Below are 22,597 nucleotides of genomic sequence, written 5' to 3' on the forward strand. Positions count from 1 at the left end.
TTCAACCAATAATTAATTATTCATTTTTCAGGGAATGATTCCAACTACTGTATACAACCTATGTCCATTCCAATATTCTTCAACATCAGTGCTTCTGATATTATGTCTGGCTTCAAAATGAAGTGGTTGTCAATACTAGTGTCAAGCTCACTGTGAATAAATGATCCACTCAAATTTGAAATCTCGCTGAAAGCAGACACCTTTTTATTATACTAAATTTCAGCACTTTTAGGGTTGTTACTTTATCAAGTCTTTTTGTACTTCTTTACCCATGTCACAATGAATAAAAAGCAATGTAACACTAGAAAACACCACGACTTCAAATCCTGCATCAATGTCAGTAGCACAGTACGGTAGCACCTTTAAGGTAGGAAGAAAAGTAAGTAGTACCTTTAGGGTCCATGTCCAAACAGTCAGCTTTGCTACGATCGTTGGCAGTCATGTAATGGTAACAGATGGTAACGTTAAAGGTGTGACAGCGGGTGATGTTGTAACCCAGCGATTCCCAGTCCACTGCGATCAAACGCGACCTGGTCTCAGCAATCTTCAGCCTTTTAGGAGTTCGCATAGGTTCTACAAAATAAGAGAAGAAAGAAGATCTGTGATCTATACATGTTGATATAGATCTATATTTTTTCCGATACTGCAACACTCTAATTGCATCCAACATTTGAGGAAGCTTTTGAACTACTGCATTTCCATGAAGTAACTATGTTGCCAAAATGACCAAGAGCTCTGTGTCAACATTTTTCCTCACTGGACTTTACAAAAACCTATTTCTTCACCACCCTTGTCAATCAACTATTTCTCAAAAGCAATAGCTTCCATAAGGACACGTCGTTTTTTTCTGTCTTTTATGTGTATTCAGACTGTTATTGTCAATATAATCAACTTTCCCTCCTCGGTGCCCAGGGCTTTAATTACCTTAACTGGCTCATTTAGCTGGATCAATAATCCCACAGTGCCCACACACACACACACACACACACACACACACACACACACACACACACACACACACACACACACACACACAGCCACAGAAGAGACTATAATCACAAGGCTGTGCTATTCCTCCTCTACATTCTGCATGCAAGAGTCCTGCCTGTGAGTCCACTATATATATGCCAGGGAGTACATTTAAATACATATATTTCTACCTGCTTTCTGCTGCATTCACCTTAAAAGCCTACCTCAGATACAGGAAATAGCATTCAAGCTATGTGGCTATCAATCCACAAGATACTGCTTTCCTTTGGAAAACAGAAGTAAGGTAATATCTTTAAGCGCCACCAATTGCTGTCAAAGAGTTATTTCTCCTTCTAACTAGAGAAGATATCCATCAGTCAAGGCAGATTCCAGAGGATGTAACAGTCTATTGAAATGCCTCTGCCACTCTACCATCTTCCAGAGTAAAGCATGATAAATATTTTTGAACTGAAGCACAATATAGCTAGCAGCTTGGTGTATCCTCAGGCACATTGCCATAGATCTAAATCACTAATAATATGTCACTAATAATTTATTTATTACTAATAATTTATTATATAAATAGACTTTTAATCCTAATGGGTCAACCACTTGAGAAAGGCGGTGAAATACAGTACACTTCCATGTTGCAACACTCTTCAAGTATCTTATCCAAATGCTTGCTATTTTTGATTAATTTGGTAAATTCAGGGACTTTCTGTTCTGGATATTTTAATCAGTTTAAAAAGTTCTCGATGTTATAATCAAAATTATCTTTCTAATCAGGCTCAGTACTTCCAATACTTAAGAAATGCCTTGATTAACTCTGATATTGATTGGATGCATTGGTCTTTGACATCGCCAGAGTGAAATACATTACTGGGAAACAAAGACAAACTTAATGAAAAGCTGTGTTCTTCGTCAAAAATTGAATTCACGTTGATAAGTCTATCACCTGTTGATGTTTTATTCCTCTTTTATCCAGTCTAGCTGTAACCCACCTGATTCCTTATGTCCTCCCAAGATTTTTTAATAAAAACGGCTCACCTTAAATAGAGACGCACGTCTCTCCCCAACCCCTCCTTGTCTTGCTCTGTGTTTTTCCCTGGGTCTTCCTCTTTCAGAGGAGACTACACAAGGACACAAACTTGTCGCTTCTTCTGACAACCCATTATCTGCCTGTCACTCACACACACACACATGCACGGAAGCTCACAGGCACCTACACACACACACACACACCCACTCACACTTTAGATTGTGACTGAATCAAGATTAAATCTGGGCAGAGCATTTATAGGTGTGTTTGTGTGTGCGTGTGTGTTCATCTCAGTAAAACTTCTCATAATAACAATTCATTGTCAAGGACAAACACACAACTCTTACATACACTCAACAACACAAAATGCAGTCATGCTAATGTTTGCGTAATCCTCTAAACATAAATATGTCACTAATAATGTGACAAACAGATGGACAGAAAATGAGGAATAGAAGAAGACACAGGGGAAGAAAGGCTGTGCAGGTAATTGTCTGCTGAGAAAATATTATTGCTGAACAGCGTGTGTGTTAATAGCTGAGGGGTCGGAGCATTTCATTTTTGCTTCAACCTGTTATTGGATGGTTGACATTTAAATAGAGCAAGACAGAGACCACTGGTTTCTCTGCCTGTCTCTCGCTTTGTTTCGCTGTCTTCCTCACTTGTCTCATTCTCTTCTCTGTGTCTCTCTCCCTGTTCAAATCAATAGTTGTGATCCTCACTATAAAACAAGCTATTATGACACACAGGTGCATAGACACACGCACACACATGCTCACAGTTAGGGCAGTGTAATAAATTACATTGATTTCAGGGTCTCTTGATGCTAACACTGCTTCACAGTAAGACAGTCTTCCACGTGGAATTAAAACAAAATATATGACTGGCTGCCTGTCACACAAACACACATGCACACAGTGTCATATTTCCATCACTTCAGGGGGCATTACATTCATTTCCTGGAGACTTGCCCTAACCTACCATCATAACCAGTTACCCAACCCTAACATTAGGCCCTATAATTTCAAGATTTATTATACTGGGACTTTGTGTCCCCAAATGGGAGGTGGTTCCCCACAATGTGAATGTGTAAACAAATTTATGTGTCTTTAACACCCACACGCACCATGACTTTTTTGAAAACCCATTACCCTATTGACTTATATTGTATTGCTGCTTATCTCTATTTATAGTGGAAGCAGGTAGGGAAAGAAAGAGAGAAAGAATGAAAAAAGAAAGAAAGAATAGTGGCAGAACAGAGCAATATATGGACAAAAATGAAACTGGGTTTGAAGAAAGCGAGGAACAGATAAAGGTAGCAGAGAGAGAAAAGGGAAACGGAGACAAGAGACAGAAAGAGAGAAACAGAGGTGGAACGGGGAACGACGATAACTCGTCTGGAATACAGCCAGAGTCAAGCGGGACCAGGTCCAATGGCAAACCACAGAGGCTGCCTTGTCCCTTTCCCCCTCCTTTTGGTAGACAGACAAACGGCTGGATTCATGTTGGAACTAAAAGGCTTTGTTCTCTACAGATGCAGCTTTGAAAACAACAACAATACCAATAAACACTAACAATAACACCAACGACAGAAAGCTTCATATCAGCAGAATCCAGAGGTTGGAATTAAAAAATGGAAAACAAAAGCAAAGGAAATGAAACTAAATGAAACAGAACTATGCTAAAGGCAACCAAACCATGTCCCTCAACATGAGGTATTATGAAGAGCCAACAAACACAGCCATAAAACCATTGTGAGAGGAGATGAAGCTGAAGAAAAAGCAGAAGAAAAGAGGAGAGGAGGGGCTGGAAAAGAAAAGGTTGACAGGAGATGCAGCTAAAGCCAAGTTAATCTGTCCAATTAGTTCCTGGTAATCCTTCCACTGTCATAAGTAAGACAAATGAAACTCCATCCATTTATTCTGTCTCTAACTCTAATTTCTCTCTGCATGTGTGCTTCTCTTTCTAGGCCACATTTAAGTACTTAAAAGGTTCAAATTTGCCCTCCAACATGTTTTCAATTTGCACTTGGAAGCTACATGGATTTTGAGAGGCTAATTATGAAAGCAGCAATTAAGTCCAAAAAACACTATCCATACAGTGCCGTGCGAGTTGTTTCAAATTATGAGGCTGAGAAAAATAAATGGAAATCCAGCTCGTGTCTGATGATTAAAAAGACATGCATGAGTTAAATTCAAAAGCAATTCAAACATAAACGCGAAGCAAAGAGGGAGGAGTCCACAAATGTCTTTTAAAGGGTAAAGTTGGCTCTGTTCTTTATTCTTCTTATTACCCATAAAACTCAACATTACTAATACCAATAACACCTCTTAGTACTTTCACCTTTTGGCTTTTAAACAGTTCGAACATTAGTGTGGTGTGGAATTGACTCAGATCAAACTACAAAGCACATGCTCGTGGAAATGAGGCCATCCAACTTGCAGGATTCATTAATAGGTAATTAGTTGGTTTTATATTTTTCACAGAAATGGTTTCACAGAAACAGCAACCAGAACCTCAGTGATGTAGTATCTCCTCCGTCTCACAATCCATATGGGTCACAAATGTGACCTTGACATTCACCTTGTTTGGCTGCACTACAATCTGGCCAACACTCCAGGAGGAGTGCCCTTAAACTTGCACAGTTTAGGTGATCATAAAGGAGCAGTGATTCTGGTTAATTGCAGATGCACTGCACGAGCATGAGCACACGCTAAAAGTTTAATTTAATTCACCAGACCTGCTTATCAAGAGTCCAATCATATTAACTCATACAAAATAGAGATGATGACAGTACACTTTAAAAAGCAGTGTATTTTAAAGTGTCACATTATTGCAACAAAATGTCAAAAATGGAATAAAATCGCCTTTCATGCAGTGTTTTAGCTCATATTTTCACTGTTTTGCCACAGCGCACAGAACATGTTGCATTTTTTTTATGAATTTCATTAAATTAAATTTAAAAAATGTCTTCTGAGCATGTGACATTTTTGGTTTAGGAACTACAGAATCTCATGGCGGTTGCAAAGCACTTTGCTGAAATCTATCCATGAAAAACTGACCCCTGCAAATAAGAGACCCTCCGTTAGATTAAAAAAAAAACCCATTTGCCAGACGAATGTGGACCCACACAGACAGAATATTACTGTAAAACTGACATGCACAGCAAAACACGCTCTGTTGCTAAATCTGTTGGCTGCTCTTTCAAGAGACTGACACTTAAAAGTGTTGTACTGCTGGTGTGTGTGTCTGTGTGTATGCATATTCACATATAAAAAGAAGTACATATGACATAGTGTGTGTGATTCCCTGCAGCATCTGTGTTTGTGTGTCTGGAAATGTGTTTTGTGATTCTATTCTTCCATAAATCCAAGCGATGCTGAGCTTGTGCAACATATGAGAAATACTGTGACTCTCTTGAACTGCGTGTGTGCTCAAGCCTCAGCAACTACGATTTGTCTGTGTGTGTGTGTGTGTGTGTGTGTGTGTGTGTGTGTGTGTGTGTGTGTGTGTGTGTATCTAACCTCCCATGACCAAGAGGTTTTCAGCAGAAAATTCAGGATTTGGATTAAAAGCTACTTCATCACCTTCTTCTGTCACACACACACACACACACACGCACGACGCACACTCACTAACCCTTCAGTTCAAGTTGATTATATTTCACCCTTCAGACAAGAGCAATACATCACCACAGAAGAAAAATCGAGAAGAGTTGGAGAAGAGAGACAGAGAGAGCATGAGAAAGAAGCGGGGACAGAGGAGAAAAAAATGTAAACGGAAGAGATGAAAAGAGACGTGAGGACAAAAGAAGAGAGGAAAGGAGGAGATGAAATCCTTCCTGTTATCATATCAATTGCTCAGCAGTGTGTGTGATGTCTGCTCAGTTTTTTATTAACTATATTGGTTTTTTAATTAAACAGTGTTTCGTGTGGTGGCACGCTTGGGCTGATGCCTGATGCTTGTGTGTGTGTGTGTGTGTGCATGTCTTCATCATATTGTATTAAACTAAATATTCAGTAAACTACAGGTGGTGGGATCAGACAAACCTAACCAAACAGAAAAAGCAAAGGAGTCATTACCATTTAAATAACATTCCTACCCCGTGCCTGTGTGTGTGCCTCACTCTAACAACAAACACAAACACACACAATCCAACTCCAAGGGTGTGTGCACATTTGCATGTGTGTGTGGATAATCTCAGTTACGCTGGAAACACAAAGGGAGAAGGTGGGGAGATTTAACTAAAAACATCAGCATATTATTCAAAATATAAGTAACGGTGCCAAATCATACACTGTATATAAAAGGTGCGACTGTGACCTCACATACTGATTTGTGGACGACCATTAATTTTCAATTCAATTCGATTTTATTTATATAGTGCCAAAGCACAACAGCAGTCACCTCGTGGCACTTCATACGGTAAGGTAGACCCCCTACAATAATAGAGAGAACCCAAAAAATCAGATGATATGGTGTGATTGAAGCTAGACTGCAGTGGGAAAGAAAACCTGGCAGAACCAGGATCAGTTGGGGCAGCCATCTGCCAGGACAGGTTGGATCAGAAAGCGAGTCAGAAAATTATAACAGATATTTTGAATGTCACCATTTTATTTTGTTTTTTTGAGTGATCTACGTAAGGACAGTGTGTGCTGGTACTGTTTGACTTGCCACACTCTAAATCATATTGTCTTTTTTACTCAAAAGTAGACTTTAATTTACAAAATTACACTATTTTGCATTAAATAAGACCTGCAACTTGTAACAGAAAGCATAAACTAGTCATAAAAGACTATGGAATGAATTTATTTGACTGTATATTAGCGAGATGACTTTTGTGAAACCTCAATTTATACAGTGACAAAAGTAATATTTTGTTTTTGTGCAGAACCACATTACTTTTCTTTATAATTGTAACACAGGAATTTGACCTCTTCGCTGGCCTTGACACTGAAAGTACTCGCCTAATGTCTTTCTTAATATCAGATTCCACTCTATGGCTCTCATAAAAAGTATTTTTCATATCCCTGTTTCTCTCATTAAAGGAGCATTTCTAAATTGCCAGCTTTAGTTTCTCAGCTGAACTGGAGAAAATTGTTCATGCATTTGTCTCAGCGCACCTAGATTGCTGTAATGCTCTATATACTGGATAAATAATCTCTTACACACCTCCAAGCTATACAAAAAGCCATTGCCAGACTACTAACTCGTTCTACTAGGTGAGATCAAATTGCTTATTTTATACTTTCCACATTGGTTCCCAGTAGATTTTAGAATTCATTTTAAAATTCTTGTATATGGAACATAAATGGACAAGCTGCAGATTTTTTTTTATTTTTTTATCTCAGAGTCTTATTAAACACACTTCTGCTCACAGTCTTTGGTAGCTAGTTGTTCCACATACGAAACTGAGAACTGGGAAGACACAGAGCCTTTCAGTTTGTGGCAGCTAGGCTTTGGATCATTCTCTCACTCAACTTCATTTAGCTGATTCTGTGGATTTCTTTACAAATCTGTTAAAAACGTAGTTGTTTACAATGCTTTCTGTTGGGATTATTTGGTGTACAGAAAATGTAACATCCACAGCAAAGATTAAATACCAGTCAGAAGCATGCTAGCTAAGCTTAAAGGCTGAAAACATGTGAGAACAGCCTGCATGCATCTGTCCAAAGGTAATCTACCTATCAGCAAACAAAAGTGGCTCATCTTTTAATTCCCTGTTCAATGAAAAGGTCTTCAGTATTAGATCTCTCGTTTCATCCAACTAATCTAATTGATCTGAGGAATGTTTGTTCATAAGGACATTTGCTGCACTGCTACTGTCTGAAATGCATTTGATGAATAACTACATGCCAGGAAGTCCTTCTAAAAATCATAAAATATTAATGCCTTAATATCAAACATCATAATACACTACAGTTTTTTACAGTCAGGAAAACAGAAAATAAATCAGATGTACAGGATTCATTTTTTTCTTTAGTCTCTAAATTCATAATCGCATTTTCTAGATTTGGCCTGTTATCATCATATTACGTAGATTACAATGAGTTTACGTCTTTACCAGCAATGTGTTCCAGCATGAATGAGGAGAAGAAGATTAATTTCCTCTTCCTGTCAAACAGGAAACTGTTCAATACACGAGTCGCCTGAACAAGTCTATGACTTCCTCTCTGTCAATAAACAGACACCACATACGTGCAGATCCATTCATTGTTAAACACACACACACACACACACACACACACACACACACACAGGTTGGCACACATCAGTCAGACCCTGTGGTTATGAGTTTTCATCTCTCTTTCATTTTTATTCTCCAGTTTCATCATTCTCTCGCCTCTTGCACTCTCTCGCCCCACTCTCATTCTCTCTTCTCTTTCTTTTCCAGCCTTATTGTTTTTCATCATCTCTCCATCGCTCCCTTATTCTGTTTCTCATTCAAGCTCATTGCTTTTATTTCTGTCTCTTTCTCTCTCATATCAACCCTCTCTCTCGCTCCTGCTCCGTCTCTCTCCCTCAGGCTAGCTGTGTTTATATTTCAGTCGTTTATTTCTACAAATGTCAGACAGTGTTTCTGCCCTCCGTCTATTGATCCACAGAGAGCGAAAGATGGGGAGAGAGAAGCAGGGAGAAAAGGGGGAAAGGCAGTGAAAAAGAACGAAGCAGAAAGAAAGCTATAGAGAAGGCACAAAGGGAGGTATGAAAGAGGAAGAGTAGCAGAGAGAAAGCAGGAATGAGGTGACAGAAGTATAGAAAAAAACAGTATAAAAAGTGATAGAAAGTGCAGAGAGCCTCCAGTGTTATAATCACTCTTTTGCGCAGATCACTGAGCAACCAAGAACTGACTCAGGCTCTCCCCTCCTTTCTTCTCCAATTCCACCCCTCGCTACACCTCTCCTCTTCCTGCCTGTTCATTGTACAAATATCACCCTACCAACTAAAATATATATACCAAGACAAAAAGAACAGTAGATGGACAGATCGATAAATAATAAGACAAGCAGAAAAAAGCCTGTGTGATCAAGAGGGACCAATTAAGTAATGCCATCTGTGACTTCTTGCTAAACCTGGCTGATCTTCTTTTAGGAGAACATACATAAGGAAGGACTCTATTGACAAGGCAAAGTCTCTAATCACAAAATCAATACATTGAATCCTAACTCTTCTATGTTAACATATTGCAGCTGTCCTACCTGCACATTTGGTCCGAGTAATGAGCGGCGGACCAGGTTTCCCGGTACCTCCCTCTCCTGGTCTGGTCAGTAAGACCCTGATCTCATACTCTGTGTCTGGGTCAAGATGCCATAACTTGTAGTTAGGAGAGTTCACAGCATGAGTCTCTGTCCAGCTGCCAGATGTCATACGGTACTCAACCTATTAGAAAGAATAGAAAGTATTAATCCGAACATCAATATTAATGTCAGTATCATATGATAATCTCTGGAATACAAAGGTTTCCTCCATGACCAGATACCATGCTTCTGCTTATGACTTATAACCTTGTGAAAATATGCAAATGACAACTTGTAATCATGTTTTTCCTTATTTTCTTTCATATGCTGGTAAATTGCTGGATGTACATACTAAGCATGGCAAAGAAGAAATCAAGAAAAATAATCCCTGTGAACCAGACGCTTGTCTCCATTTTTAGACAATTTTCTATGATGTAAGTGAAGGTGGATATCCACAACAATGTTCTCTCAGTCACATGACTGGTGTGAGCACAGAAACAAACCTATAGTTTAAGTGTTTTATTTGCAAGAGGCAGACAATCAGAAGAAAGCTTAGAGGTCAGCTTTCTTCATATAAGCTAAATCGGAATTATTCATGTGACTTAGAAGCCACCTGTTTTCCTGTAAGATTATAAATGGTAATTGTTATGGTCTTTGTTAAAGGTTTGTTAAGTAATTACATAATTTGTTAAGTTTGCATGACTACAATGCCCCAATTTACAATGTTAAAATGTTAAAAACATCCAGTACTTCAAGACTAACACACCTCCTTTAGTATTATAGGTCCATCTCCAAATATGGAGTTAGCATTGAGCTGAATTAGTAGATAAGTGGGACCGACACCGAGCAGCTGAGGTGGTGCAATTGGGTGCGGAGGCTCTGGGGAGAGAAAACAAAGAACAAGAACATGTAAGTTGGTTTCGCAAAAACAAGGTCACTTTAGGGTGGCAGCAAACATAATAAAGTCAATCTGATAAAATACCTCATTAGTGGTCACATGATCTTTGTGAACTCAAACATTTTAAACAGAATACCTGCCAGCTATGACAACTGTCTAGGGTCTAGGTCTTGTAGCCACGACACCCACTCACAACACGAGCTACGTGAGCATCATGGCTAATTAAATGGTTTAAGATGCTTCATAGGGCTGCTTAGATCCCATGTCCTTTTACTAAGAATAAAATCATAATAATAAAGTTTACACTCTACACATGACAAGCCTTTTACCTTCCTGAATTAAAAATACAGACTAAGCCCTTTTCTGATGTGAAATGTGTGCTTTTCTTACTTCTTCTGTTAAAATCAAATGGATTTTTGGTCCATGAGAAAGAATTTGTGTAAAAAATGCTAATTCAAATATGACAGAACATCTTCGCTACCACAAGACTGTGAATCTACTATGTTAAAGCAACAGCATGAGCAGTTCCCCCCTCTGCTTTTTTGTTCTATAATCTAAATCTCAAAGCTTGTACTGGCAAGATGCAATACTGAAAACTAAAGCGACATCCCTCACTTTCCATTCGATCTACCAAAAGAACCCTCCCAGTAAAAAATGCACATAAGTTGCTAACATTCCTATCTCTCCCTCTGTTTTGACAAGGTTGTTTGCTATGCATCACCATCACCCGAGCATCAGCCACCAACAGGCCCTGACTTAGGGGACTGATATTTACCCATCACTCCCCAATATCTCTGTGCAAATGTTTTCTGCAGGACTAAGACGATTAGAGCCTAGAGGCCAAACTCTGTTCTACTTGTCAGATGGCTTTTGGAATTCAAGTCCTTATTCAGACTGAAATCTATGCATTATATAAGCATCCGAAAAATTTAGAGACATCTCAAAGGGGATCTGGTTACCATTATTAAGTTTGCTTATTTGCCCAAACATTCAGCTCATCAACTACCCATTTGTTAGGTGTAACGATTAATTACCTTACAGTATCATTTCATACTGTAAAATAAGAAAAAAAGTACAATTGACTAAATAACGGCAATTAAGTTTTAAATATTATGCACAGTATGTAGTTTTACTAGACGTATGTCCCTGTAACACGGCCACAAAGTGCTTGGTGAATAAATGATGTGTTTTTACATAATGTGATGGATGCACGATGGTTTCAGGGCCAGCCAGATCCCAGATAACTGTCACACATCTGTGACTGACAGGCTGAAAACACATACAACCTTTAAACACAGTGCATCAAAGTTTGATCTACTTGACACATCTACACACACACACACACACACACACACACACACACACACACACACACACACACACACACACACAGATCAACGCATGAATTAATCACTCTCCTCACACACATGCACTGTGATCTGTCTCGCATGCAGTAAATCATAAAGATTTTTATCTTTCTCAGACACACCACCAGCTTCAATCACACCATATCAAAGCAAGTACTGTATTATCTAAATTAAATGTGTGTGCCTGTGTGTTACGGTGTATGTTGCTCCATTAACAGTTATATTTCACATTACTGTCACCTGTTTGTTTTTTTTTCTTTGTGTGCCTGCGTTGTCATTTTTGTGTGTACTGAATGTGGCTGTCAGAGAGGTGCGCACGGGGAAGCAGCGCTTTAGCAACAGATGAAACACTGAAGTTTGACAGCACGCGCACACGTGCAAACGCAGACACAGGCACAGGCAGGCCAATGAAGCTGAATCCAGATAATGAATGTTGAAGTTACTTCAGAAAACCACCAACGTCAACGGCATGTCATCCCGCAATGCCATCAAATAAGCAAAGTAAACAACCCGATGATAAATAAGCAGATGAAGAAATGAAGCAGATTCACAATGATGCATTTTTAAAGGGCACAAAACAGTAGGTTTATTTATTTTTTTAGCTTGTGTGTTAGCTTGAATGCGTGTTTGAATGTTGCTTAAAATCTACTGAATATCTAACAAATAAATAATACACATAAAAATGAAACAGTAAGAAATGTAACTGGGTCATTATGAGACTCCAGAGGAAAAAAAACAAAAGCTGGAACAAGCTCAAACTTTACATTTTCTCCTTGTTTTGTTCCATCACTTGTCATTCGTGCAACTGACCTAAAAAATATAACAAATCATCAATGGTGTTATTCCAATATTTTGCGGTGGAATTGCTGTCACTATCTTTTTTATTATTAATCACATGTGTGAACCCTCTCATCGTTCTCAGGTTTTTGGGTCGAATGTAAATGAAAATAAGGAAACAAATGAACACTGGGAAAGCTTCAAATGTATATGCTGATTCTGACCTACACTGCCTCTGTGATTAATTTCTTTATATTGTCATTCATTTTCTTCCGATATGGAAAAGAGCAAGCAATCAGAAGCTATTATGAAAGATGTTTTGGTAGGTTCTGTGCTTTTGTGGTTTGTAATGTGGTGACAGAGACAGTCAGACTAATATAAGAAAGGAGTGGAAAAAGAGAGAGTTTTCATTGGTGACCGGAGCCCACCAGGAATGTCCTTTGTTTTCCATCGTCAGCAACCTTGTCAATAAAGTTTAGCTTTCACAAACCTTTGCTGACATCACTAGGGAGCTCACTGGAGGTCATGTGACCTACAGAACTACAGAAGTGTGCATGAGCGTGCAAGTGTGTGTGTATTTCAGCTGCATTAACAACAGTCCAGTGGTAGTAGTTTTGGTTTTCTATAGTTTTATATAATGCCTGAAGCTCCACCTGTCAGTCTAACTTAAGAGTGTGCGACTGGCGACAAGAGAAAAAGGGACATTTTAGAGGTGGACCACTATAGCTTAAACCAACTGCAGGAATTCAAGCAACTTGTGTGTGCACATAAGTCTGATACATGTTTGTGTTTGTGTGTGTGACAGTAATATTGCAGGAGATTTTTAGGCCATGGGTTGTGTGTAATGCAAGCTGGCATGGTGATGTATGTGTGTGGTGATGATGCACTCTGTCACCAAAGGAACCAGAGGGCAAGGCTTTATTAGAGCTCGCCTCTGACCAAACCAAAAGTGACACGCACATACATATACACACCCAAACACACAGTCAGACTCTCTCATACCTCTCGTGCTGTTTATCTACAGTAAAACTTGTAAAGGCAGAGCTTCTGCTTGCCAGCATCCATCCATCAGGTCTTAAAATTTTGGGCTTTGGGCTATTGAACCTTAGTACTGTTTTGGTACACAAGGAAATGTATATGTAACGCTGAATTTTAAAACTGGCCTCTGGATATTTGATCAGATCTTGTATATTTGTTTGGAAAAGCAAGCGACCCAGGGATGCTGAGTTGACTGTTATATTGAGAGAAAACCAGCAAGTAATCTTGAGAGAAGCTACAGCTTGTGTGAGTGACGTGTACTTCTTTCTAAAAACCAAGTATCTATTGATCGCTTATTAAAGTTTTACAAACGAATAATAAACAAATCCCTATATAATGTGACAGTATTTTATTCATCTGGATTTTGGCCAAGCTGCAACTCTTGAGTTAAACCCCACAAATTAAAACTGTATAAATGGTTAAAGGTATTATGAGGGCGGTTTTAAGGGGCAGGTCGGCTTTGATAGTCTGTCACTGGAGTAGATGTCCAAGCTGTGTGCTCAAGTGTACAAAGAGCCCACCTCAGGAGTCTGTGCTCTAGGTTCTTTAATGGAAGCTCTGTTGTTTATATTGCATGATATTTAGCAGTTAGCAGTTATCTGTGTCTGAGCAACACCCATGTAGCCTGTGTTTACTAAATAGGCTTGGTAGTTAGCTAGTAACTTAGCCGTCATATGCTTTTATATTTCAACAAAAGGAAGGAGAGGCGGAAATGTACATATAAGAAATATCTTGGAATCCCCTGTCACACCTCTCAAGCTCCCAAGACACACCTCTGTTTAAAGAAATGTGATTCTTTTCTTTCATCCTGACAGCCTCCCCACATGATAATGGCACATCTTTGTCATCTACATGTTATAAATATCAATAGACTATTCCTGTGAGTAACCTTAGTGGGGCAATTTCACATCCTACAGTGAGCCACTTTAAGGCTTTGAAGATGAAACCTGGGTTATTTTTTATGTATATCATATTTTGGCACATCCATATGAGTTCTCCCTTTTCCCGTTTTCCTATAATCTATATAGATGATTCCTCAAGTAATAGCCCATTCCCAGCAGTTCGCCTGCTAGCTTAAATTTCACAATAAATAAATATTAAATATCAAAATATTCAGAGCGAAAATATTAGCAATGCAGCAACACTGTCCATATTCATGGTTGTCAGTGTCCTGCAGGAGCCTCAATTATCCAACAAGCAGACTTTTCAAAAAGTGAAATAAACATATTCTCTGTTTCTTTGATTTCTCTCTGGTTCTCTTCTCACATCTGATATTACCAATAAATAAACATGAGGCTCTTCTCCTCCCACATTCATACATGCAGTCCTTATTATTTTATTGTGACATCTTTCTAACGACCAGATTCAAGATCAATATTCATAATCACCAAAATTCCTCAAACGTCCAACAGTATTGTTCCTACTGATTGTTAAAAAAAACCCAAAAACACTGGCTGGTTATGAAAGACACAGCGTTCTCAGTGCACCGTCTTGAACCTGAATCTATTTTCATACATGTAGATTGGTTCCTTTCATGTTCGGACACATATCTCCTGCTGTGCGAGTTTCTCATCTCATTCCTCTTTCCCTTCTCGCAATCAAAAAAAGATGTTCACAATAAATAAACATTAGCCACTTACGTTTTCCTACTAAATCAGCAATGTCCTGAAGATCTCCTTCCATTACTGCCTGATAATCCTCATCAATAAATAAATAAAAATCTGTTTATATCTAGTGATTTTTAGCCTCACAATAGCAGGGTTAGGGTCAAGTGACACAGAGAGTTGAACCTCTATGCCAGAGAGTGTAAGAGCACCTTTATCTGAGGTACGCCATCTAATATTCATGGCGCTCGTTCCTGCTTTGATTTCTTATTTCTTTCTGCTCTGACATCTCCTATGCAGAATAATAAACATGACTCTGCTCTGCTGTTTACATATTCACACATATTCTTGATTCTGATATGGATATTCTTTGGATAATGAGCTATTTACATTTAACTTTTCTCCACCAACTCCTCTCTTCTCTTTGCTCTTCCTTCCACCTCCCCACCCTACCCACTCCACCCCCCTTCCGTCACTCCCATATCATTCTTTCTGAATCTCTTTCGCCTTTACCCACCCCAATCTGCCCCCTCCACCCCCACCCCACCCCCCGTGTGTCTCTCTGGGAGATGAATTGAATATGTAAGCTATTGGATGTGAATGAATAAAGCATCCCATCTCAAACACACATTGGTGACACCTTATTAACCACATGTCAGATGCACATGACAGCTGCAGCGCGCGCACACACACACACACACACACACACACACACACACACACACACACACACACACACACACACAAATACACAGATTCGATTCGCGTACACTCAGACACAGCACGCCCATGCTGGCATAGACAACAATTGAGCTATCTCATCCTCATATAAGCATCTACACACACAGACGGAGCATTTGCACCCACATTCAAACACAAGCGTAGCACACATAGATCTACATACCCTCCCTCATTAGCCTATATTGTGACTTTCATTTTATCAGTCAGTCACAGTGAAACACAAAGTTGATCATAACAAAAAAAACACACAAACACACAGAGAGGTCAAGAAAACAGCTAGCCAGGGTACATGGAAGCACGTAGGATGTAACTCAGCATTAACCTTTTAATTACAGAGTTAGTCCATTATTAAATCACTCTTTCATATGATAAGACATCCTCTATATCAGGGCTGGACTATTAATTTTCATAAGGGGCAACATCATGAACTAAATATTTTGCCCTTAAATGAAGCTTTAGTCCAAAATCACTCGTTATTTACTTCGTGCTGCACTGGAGTCACTGTTGACTGTCCAAATTAACATCACTGAATTAAACTTAATTACTTAGCTAATGATAAAATATGCTATTGGCAGCTGTGATTTAAGCTAACAAATTTGATAAATGGATCAAGCTCCTGTGAATCCTGATTTTGTTTACTTCTGTCTGACTTTGTTGACACACTGTATTAAAATTTAATACATTGGGAACTTTCATTGTACATCCAAGAACTCTTCAAAAAAGCTTATATATATAAATATACTACTATCAGATTTTTAAAAAAGCAGCAAAGAAGTTGACAGAAAATCTATTAAATAACCTTGAAAATGTTTTTCAAAATCCTCACCTCTGACGATAAGCGCAGCAAAGTTGGACACCCCAGAGCCGCGCTCTGACTGGGTGACACAGCGATACAGATCTTGATCTTGATTAGTGACTTCTTTGAGGTGGAAGGAGGCAGCAAACCGTCTGTGGTTGATGTTTTTGGTCAGAGCCACTGGAATATCTTCTCCATTTCTCCTCTACAGACAAACACACACAGACAGACAGATCAGGTGTTGCAGCGGGTATGAAGGGTTAAATGCCTTGCTCAAGGTCAGCCAGCACTGACCACAGACACGTGCGCACACACACGTGTGTGTACACACTCTCATCCCCCTCTGCTTCGCTGACAGCAGGTTTGAAGGTCATGACTACAATAGAACCATAATGAAATCAGCAGCTATTAAACTCTTAATCATGTTAGCTGCTAGATGTATGGCCTGAAGTCAGTCAGTGTGACTGTGACTGCGTGAGTGTGTACTTGTGTGTTTGCGCAGTTGACACTTTATAATTGGACATACAAGTCCTAAGGGTGTCACATTCAGTACACTCTTTGTGTTGTTAAGTAAATAATGCTATATACTGCATATTTATATTATTTTACAAGGAACTGCTCGCATTAATCAGCACAAGAATGCAATGACAGATTTAGCAAGGCCTTGCTCATTTTCATTTGTACTGCAACTTTATGAAGACAGAGAGTCATATAATGAAGGGAAAGTCTGTCCTAATTACAGAAAACATGCTCTTAGTTGAGTCCAGTGGTATAAATTTTCTCTTAACTTATCAAGCCTTTCTGGCTTTAAAGTTGACTTTCTTAAATATGTTTTTAACTGTCATATTCTGTAAAAATAAATAAGTAAATAAATGAAATCCATTCAATAATGTTGTATTTGGGTACACTAAAATGAATACCACTGTTAGATGTGACAAAACAGGCTGTTTTTGGATCTGGACTTGAAAGGCTGCGAATATTATTGCAATTTAAATACTGCTAGTTAAATAACCCCATAATCATAATTAATCGTTTAGATCTGGTCTTGCTACAAATGCCTTGTAGAACTTGTTGGTGTAATAACAGCACACCACACATGTTTTGCAAATGTTTTCTTGGTTGTACCTGTAGCCAGAGTTTATTGTTCGAGGTGTCTCGCCCCGTGGCGATACACTGAAAAGTGGCATTTTGTCCAGCGTTCACCTCCACATCCCCAAGGCGCAGGAAATGAGGCGATTTATCTGCAGGAAATGAGGTCAAACAAAGAGGCGAATCAGATTAGGTTTACAGCGAGAATATATGTATTTGTGCTTTAAAATGTTTTGATTTTATTCCTCTCTTTAAAATGGAAATGAGGTGACAAAACGGTCACCTTATCACAAACACACAATACATTTCAGGACGATGGGCCACCCTGAGGAATATGTTCATTTTTGTCATTATTATGTTTTACTGGACCACAGCACAATACTGACTTGCCATTGCCAGGTAACAATAATGCCACCTTCACTACATGTGACTTGACATAGCTTCCAGTTCTTAAATACCATGCTAAGATAATGAAGTAAGCCTTTTTAGACCCTGAAGATGCAGTTCAGCCGTGACATCTTTATTCTGGGGATGTGATTGCAATCATAGATAGCAGCTCCTATGGTGAATGAAAACACACACACACGGACACACGCTCACAAACACACAAGCTCACACATGCACGCATGTGAACATGTGCACACACACACAAACCCGTGTGTCCAGAAATGCAGCTGTGAGAATGAATGCTTCCACTGTGGAGACTAAGTACTAATTCCTTTTTAAATACTTGCTCCTTCCTATTAAGGGCCCCGCTGCTCTGCCTTTAAAACACCAGGGATCCTTTTTTCCCTCCCATATTTTACAAGATTTCACGTCCAAGTGTAGAAATGTGTTTCTGACTCATATCGACAACTTGTGACAGAGACAGGGACCACAGGGACACCACGACCCCACAAACTCTACAAGGGTTCACGACACTTTATTTTTATGACTTATAATCAATAGAATCCATTAAGAAACAGAATTGTCCTGGAAGATTTCAGTGCTTCTGCTAGATAGATAACAAAAACAGCTGTAATAGTTGCCTCTCCAGGAACATGCCTATGGCTTTAGATTAACGGACGACCCTTCTGTTAACAGTTTGTCGTCACAACACTTTTTTTCTAGCCTCTAGTGGTAAGGAAACACTCAAGCAAAGAAGAGAGGAAGACTTGAGACGTACTGAGAATTTAAAAAGGATCGCAGCCCTCATCTCTTTCCTGTCAGTACAGAGACAAGAAAGCTACTGTTCACTCTGTGTGTGTGTGCACGCATCTGTGTGTGCTTGTGGGTTAAAGAGAAAGAGCTGAGTGGTCAGAATCTTCTCTCTCCATGATTGCCCTAATACTGTCTCATTTCCCGCTTCACTCTCTCCTATTCCCCTCTTTCTCTCTGTGTTTCCTCCACTCTCCTTTTTTTATTTCTCTCATTTTTCTCTACGACTTGCCTTTCTCCTCTTGCCACATCCCTCCTCTCTTGTGTCACCTTCTCACTTATCTACCCATTCAAGTGCAACAGAAACCATCCCAGGTACAGTCTAATTAGTGGCCAAAGCTATCAGCGTCTATCCAGCGAACTAGGACTAATTGCTGGCATGCTAATGACTCACCGCATGGGTAGCTGAGCACCTGAATGTCGTCTATGGCGATGAAGCCGGCTTTGCTGTCCGAAACCTCAGCTTCAAATATGACCTGAGAGAAGAGAGATAGAGGAGATTTACCTATTGCTCTCCCAATTGCAGTTTAAACAGTTAATATTAACACTGAGATGAAGATATCCTGAAATAACATCTTTTTAATGTGCTAATTAATAAATTTTCATACAATTAGCATGCACAATTACTGACAACAGCATTTACAAGTAGCACACAAAATGCTTGAGCTTGAAACCTTGAAGAAGTTGAATTTGCAAATGTAACAATTTGTGCACATAAACCGTGTATCAAAAACAGAAAATACAACAACAGGAAAAACAAAGTCAAAGCCTGAGAGAAAAGTAATCTACAAATGCTCTGTTTGCAAATCACAAGCCCCTTATGGTTATGAAATCAACTCTTTAGTACTGTTACCAGATCACAAATTGTTTTGATGCATCCTAAGTGCAGTGGAAGCTGCAAAGTGAGACTATTGCCATTTCAATTTGTTGTGAATATGAACAATTCAATCTTAAAGCAGGCTGAAAGTCACCGACAGCAGCTGGTGATGTGCTTTAAACTGGATAAATTCAAAACCGCCACCCTGAATGCCGCTGGATTTATACATTCTGCCCAACACGGCAGGGAGGATAAATGAGATACTTCCTCATGGATCATAGTAATCTCTTTGGGTACACAAAAATGGCTGCTAAAGAAATTATAGTATATACTGAAATCCAGTGTGGTAAGTCAGATAGCAAAGGGCTATGACCTCTCTGTTTGTTCTTTTTTCCCCATGCCTATTTTTGCTTTCCTTTCCTTTCCTACATCTGTCTGTTTTCCTTATGTTGTCAAACATCTGTGCATGTAACACATGATGAGAACTTCAGCAAAGGATGAAAAAAAAAACCCAAAATAAATACATGAAATTCAATTTTCTTTTAGCTATGATAATAGTGTTGGCCTTGGGAGTTAAATTCAGTAAATCCATTGTACTGACATCCATGTTCCCCACAGGATAATTCCTAATTTCATTTTTGTGCTACCAGCAGGTCAATGATTGATAAATACTTCAAACACACAGAGTCACACATTAGAGGCATGGGAGGCTGCCATTAGCTGCCTTTCTACTGCATGAACAGCTCCCCGATCAGCCATTTAAGCCTTTTTCTTCATAGTGTTGGAAGATCCACAATACTTTAAACGTTATGTAATATTTGCAACAATTTTGACTGTGATGCCAAAAGCTATGACTAACCAATCTGTAAGACCAAAATCCTTTGCTGCTTGTTTTTTTTAAAGGAGTTTAATCAACGAGTATGTATGTAATGCACTTTTAGTTTCCCTAGAAAAGCTTCCAAAAAACCATTACTTCATGGTATAGGCCGCCTTAAAAGTGCTGGATAGTTGAAAACAGCTCATTCTTAAGGGTAGAACTAAAATGTGATTTGAGTACCATGACCTGGTGAAGGTAGTGAAAGTTTCAGCGTTATGGGAATGGCCTCGGATGAACTGGAAAAACAAACCTGTCGTGCTTGTTTTGATTCCCTTGGGGAATGGAAACGCACAGTGTTTGTTAATCCACCAGGACTTTACAAAGTATTTAAATGTAAGCTGATAATTGGGCAAAATAGATTATGTATATATAACTTTAAAATATAATGGGTGACCATTGGGTGACCATTATAAATCTGATGAAAATAAAAAAAACAATCTGTGGACATTCTTGCCGTGAACTAATTTCTCATGTGTTAGTATGATTGCTTGGAAGAAATAAGCAATCATGGCTGAGTAGGCAAATTACCTGCTTAACACTAAATAACACTGGCAAGCTAAATTTGTAGATTTTAAGTGGAGTCATAACAGTCAACAGGTGCTTCAACCTCCCTGCAGCTCACTAAGGATCTGAATTAGGAAAATCCACCTCATCGTAATCTCTCTCTTCTTCACTTCCTCCTCCTTGTCCATACGTTAGCCTTCCCAAGCCTTTTTCCCCTTTCTCTATTTCTCGCTTGCTGTCTGTTTTCTAACAGTGTTTATTTAGAAAGGAGCACCTAATGAACAGAAGAGAAGGGACAGGAGGAGAAAAGAGGAGGTAGCCATCAAAAAGAGAGGCAGAGGGAGAAAGAGAGCAAGGCAGTGAGCAGTTGTTGTCATTCATCACCTGTAAAAGGAAATCTGCCGTGAACTGTTTACCCACAGCTTATCATCTCCTGCTTGTCACACTCTCCCCCTCTCGGTCTCCCTGCCCTACCAATCTATCTTGTCTCTCTCTCCTATCATCTTTCACTCATAGCTCACTGCGGAGCCCAGCAGAAAGACATCAGCTGACTTTTAATACCTTCATCTCCGTCTTTCCTGTCTGCCAAGCTTTCCTGTCTGCCTGCCTCCTATACACCTGCATGTAGGTGCATGTATAAAAACATATAAACCAATGTTTTATGTTTATGCTTCAAGTCATTGAGGACGAACTCGGGTCACCACTCTGGGCAATGAATGTTCCCCAAATAAAGTGAATAAAATGAATCTTCTCAAATTATCTTAATACTTTTTCTTCTTACATAGCCTAAAGGAAATCTATTTAATATAGACATAATACTTAAATGAAATGTGTGGCTTAGGGCTGGCTCTTTACCAGCCTGCTATTCAAAAGTGAGATTAAAAAATCTTTAACAACCTTTCTGAATTTGCAGTGAGTGGAATCTAACCCACAGTATAGTCTGAGGTTTGTCTGTGGACATTTAGCTGAACAAATTATATCTTGGTTATGAACTTGTTTGAACCTGACAGAGAATGAAAGACTGAGTACACAAGGTCTGCCCATTGGTGTCCAATTAAATTTTAGCATTTAGGAACTTTAAAAGCAAGAAACTTGACATCAAACTTTTAAACATTTTCAAATCTCAGGCCAACTCTTTTGGCAGTGAAGCAAGTCTCTGCAGTCAAATCAAAGATTATAATCAATTTTTTGAGCTGGTCTTAAATCTACACTCTGCTAATGTTTGTGTACTCATGAGTGTGGTATTGAAAGGATTTTCATCATGCCCAGGGACATGTGGCTTGGGTGCAAGTCATTTTACCTTCTTGTAAAAGTTAATTGTCTACCATAAAGCCATTTGAATTCATATTCTTATATTGGATTGCGGTCACCTCTGATACATACAGGGGGTCAAACACTCACTATCTGACCAATCCAATCAGTGTAGAGCAGGTTTATTGCTTTCTGAAATGTTAAAGCCTACATCATTACTCCAGAGTACGTCACTCAGATGCAGTTTATGCATGCATGGCCATTGAATCAAACATGTTTAACCTCCTAGGACCTGGCGTCCACATATGTGGACATCACATTTTGGGTTATTTAGACCAAAATACTCAATTTTGCTCTACAAGGGCCTGATATCCACTTATGAGGACATTATACTG

The 22,597-nt window shown here is 39.1% G+C and overlaps 1 protein-coding gene across 10 annotated transcripts in view; it reads right to left on the reverse strand.

The window, feature by feature from the left end:
• Nucleotides 1-22,597, reverse strand: part of ptprk (protein tyrosine phosphatase receptor type K) — a 105,894-nt gene that overhangs the window by 30,841 nt on the left and 52,456 nt on the right. For all 10 annotated transcript variants that reach the window (XM_085432196.1, XM_085432195.1, XM_085432193.1 and 7 more), the window contains exons 7-12: nucleotides 19,148-19,229; nucleotides 17,593-17,708; nucleotides 16,498-16,672; nucleotides 10,013-10,125; nucleotides 9,208-9,388; nucleotides 391-573 (exon numbers count right to left, since the gene is read on the reverse strand). In XM_085432196.1, coding sequence (XP_085288322.1) covers nucleotides 391-573; nucleotides 9,208-9,388; nucleotides 10,013-10,125; nucleotides 16,498-16,672; nucleotides 17,593-17,708; nucleotides 19,148-19,229 — 850 coding nt within the window. The remainder of the gene's footprint in view (nucleotides 1-390; nucleotides 574-9,207; nucleotides 9,389-10,012; nucleotides 10,126-16,497; nucleotides 16,673-17,592; nucleotides 17,709-19,147; nucleotides 19,230-22,597) is intronic.

The sequence above is a fragment of the Copadichromis virginalis genome, linkage group LG15 (assembly GCF_057382275.1).
Source record: "Copadichromis virginalis isolate Kocher_CV1m ecotype Utaka linkage group LG15, C_Virginalis_male_GT1.1, whole genome shotgun sequence".
Taxonomy (NCBI): Eukaryota; Metazoa; Chordata; class Actinopteri; order Cichliformes; family Cichlidae; genus Copadichromis; species Copadichromis virginalis.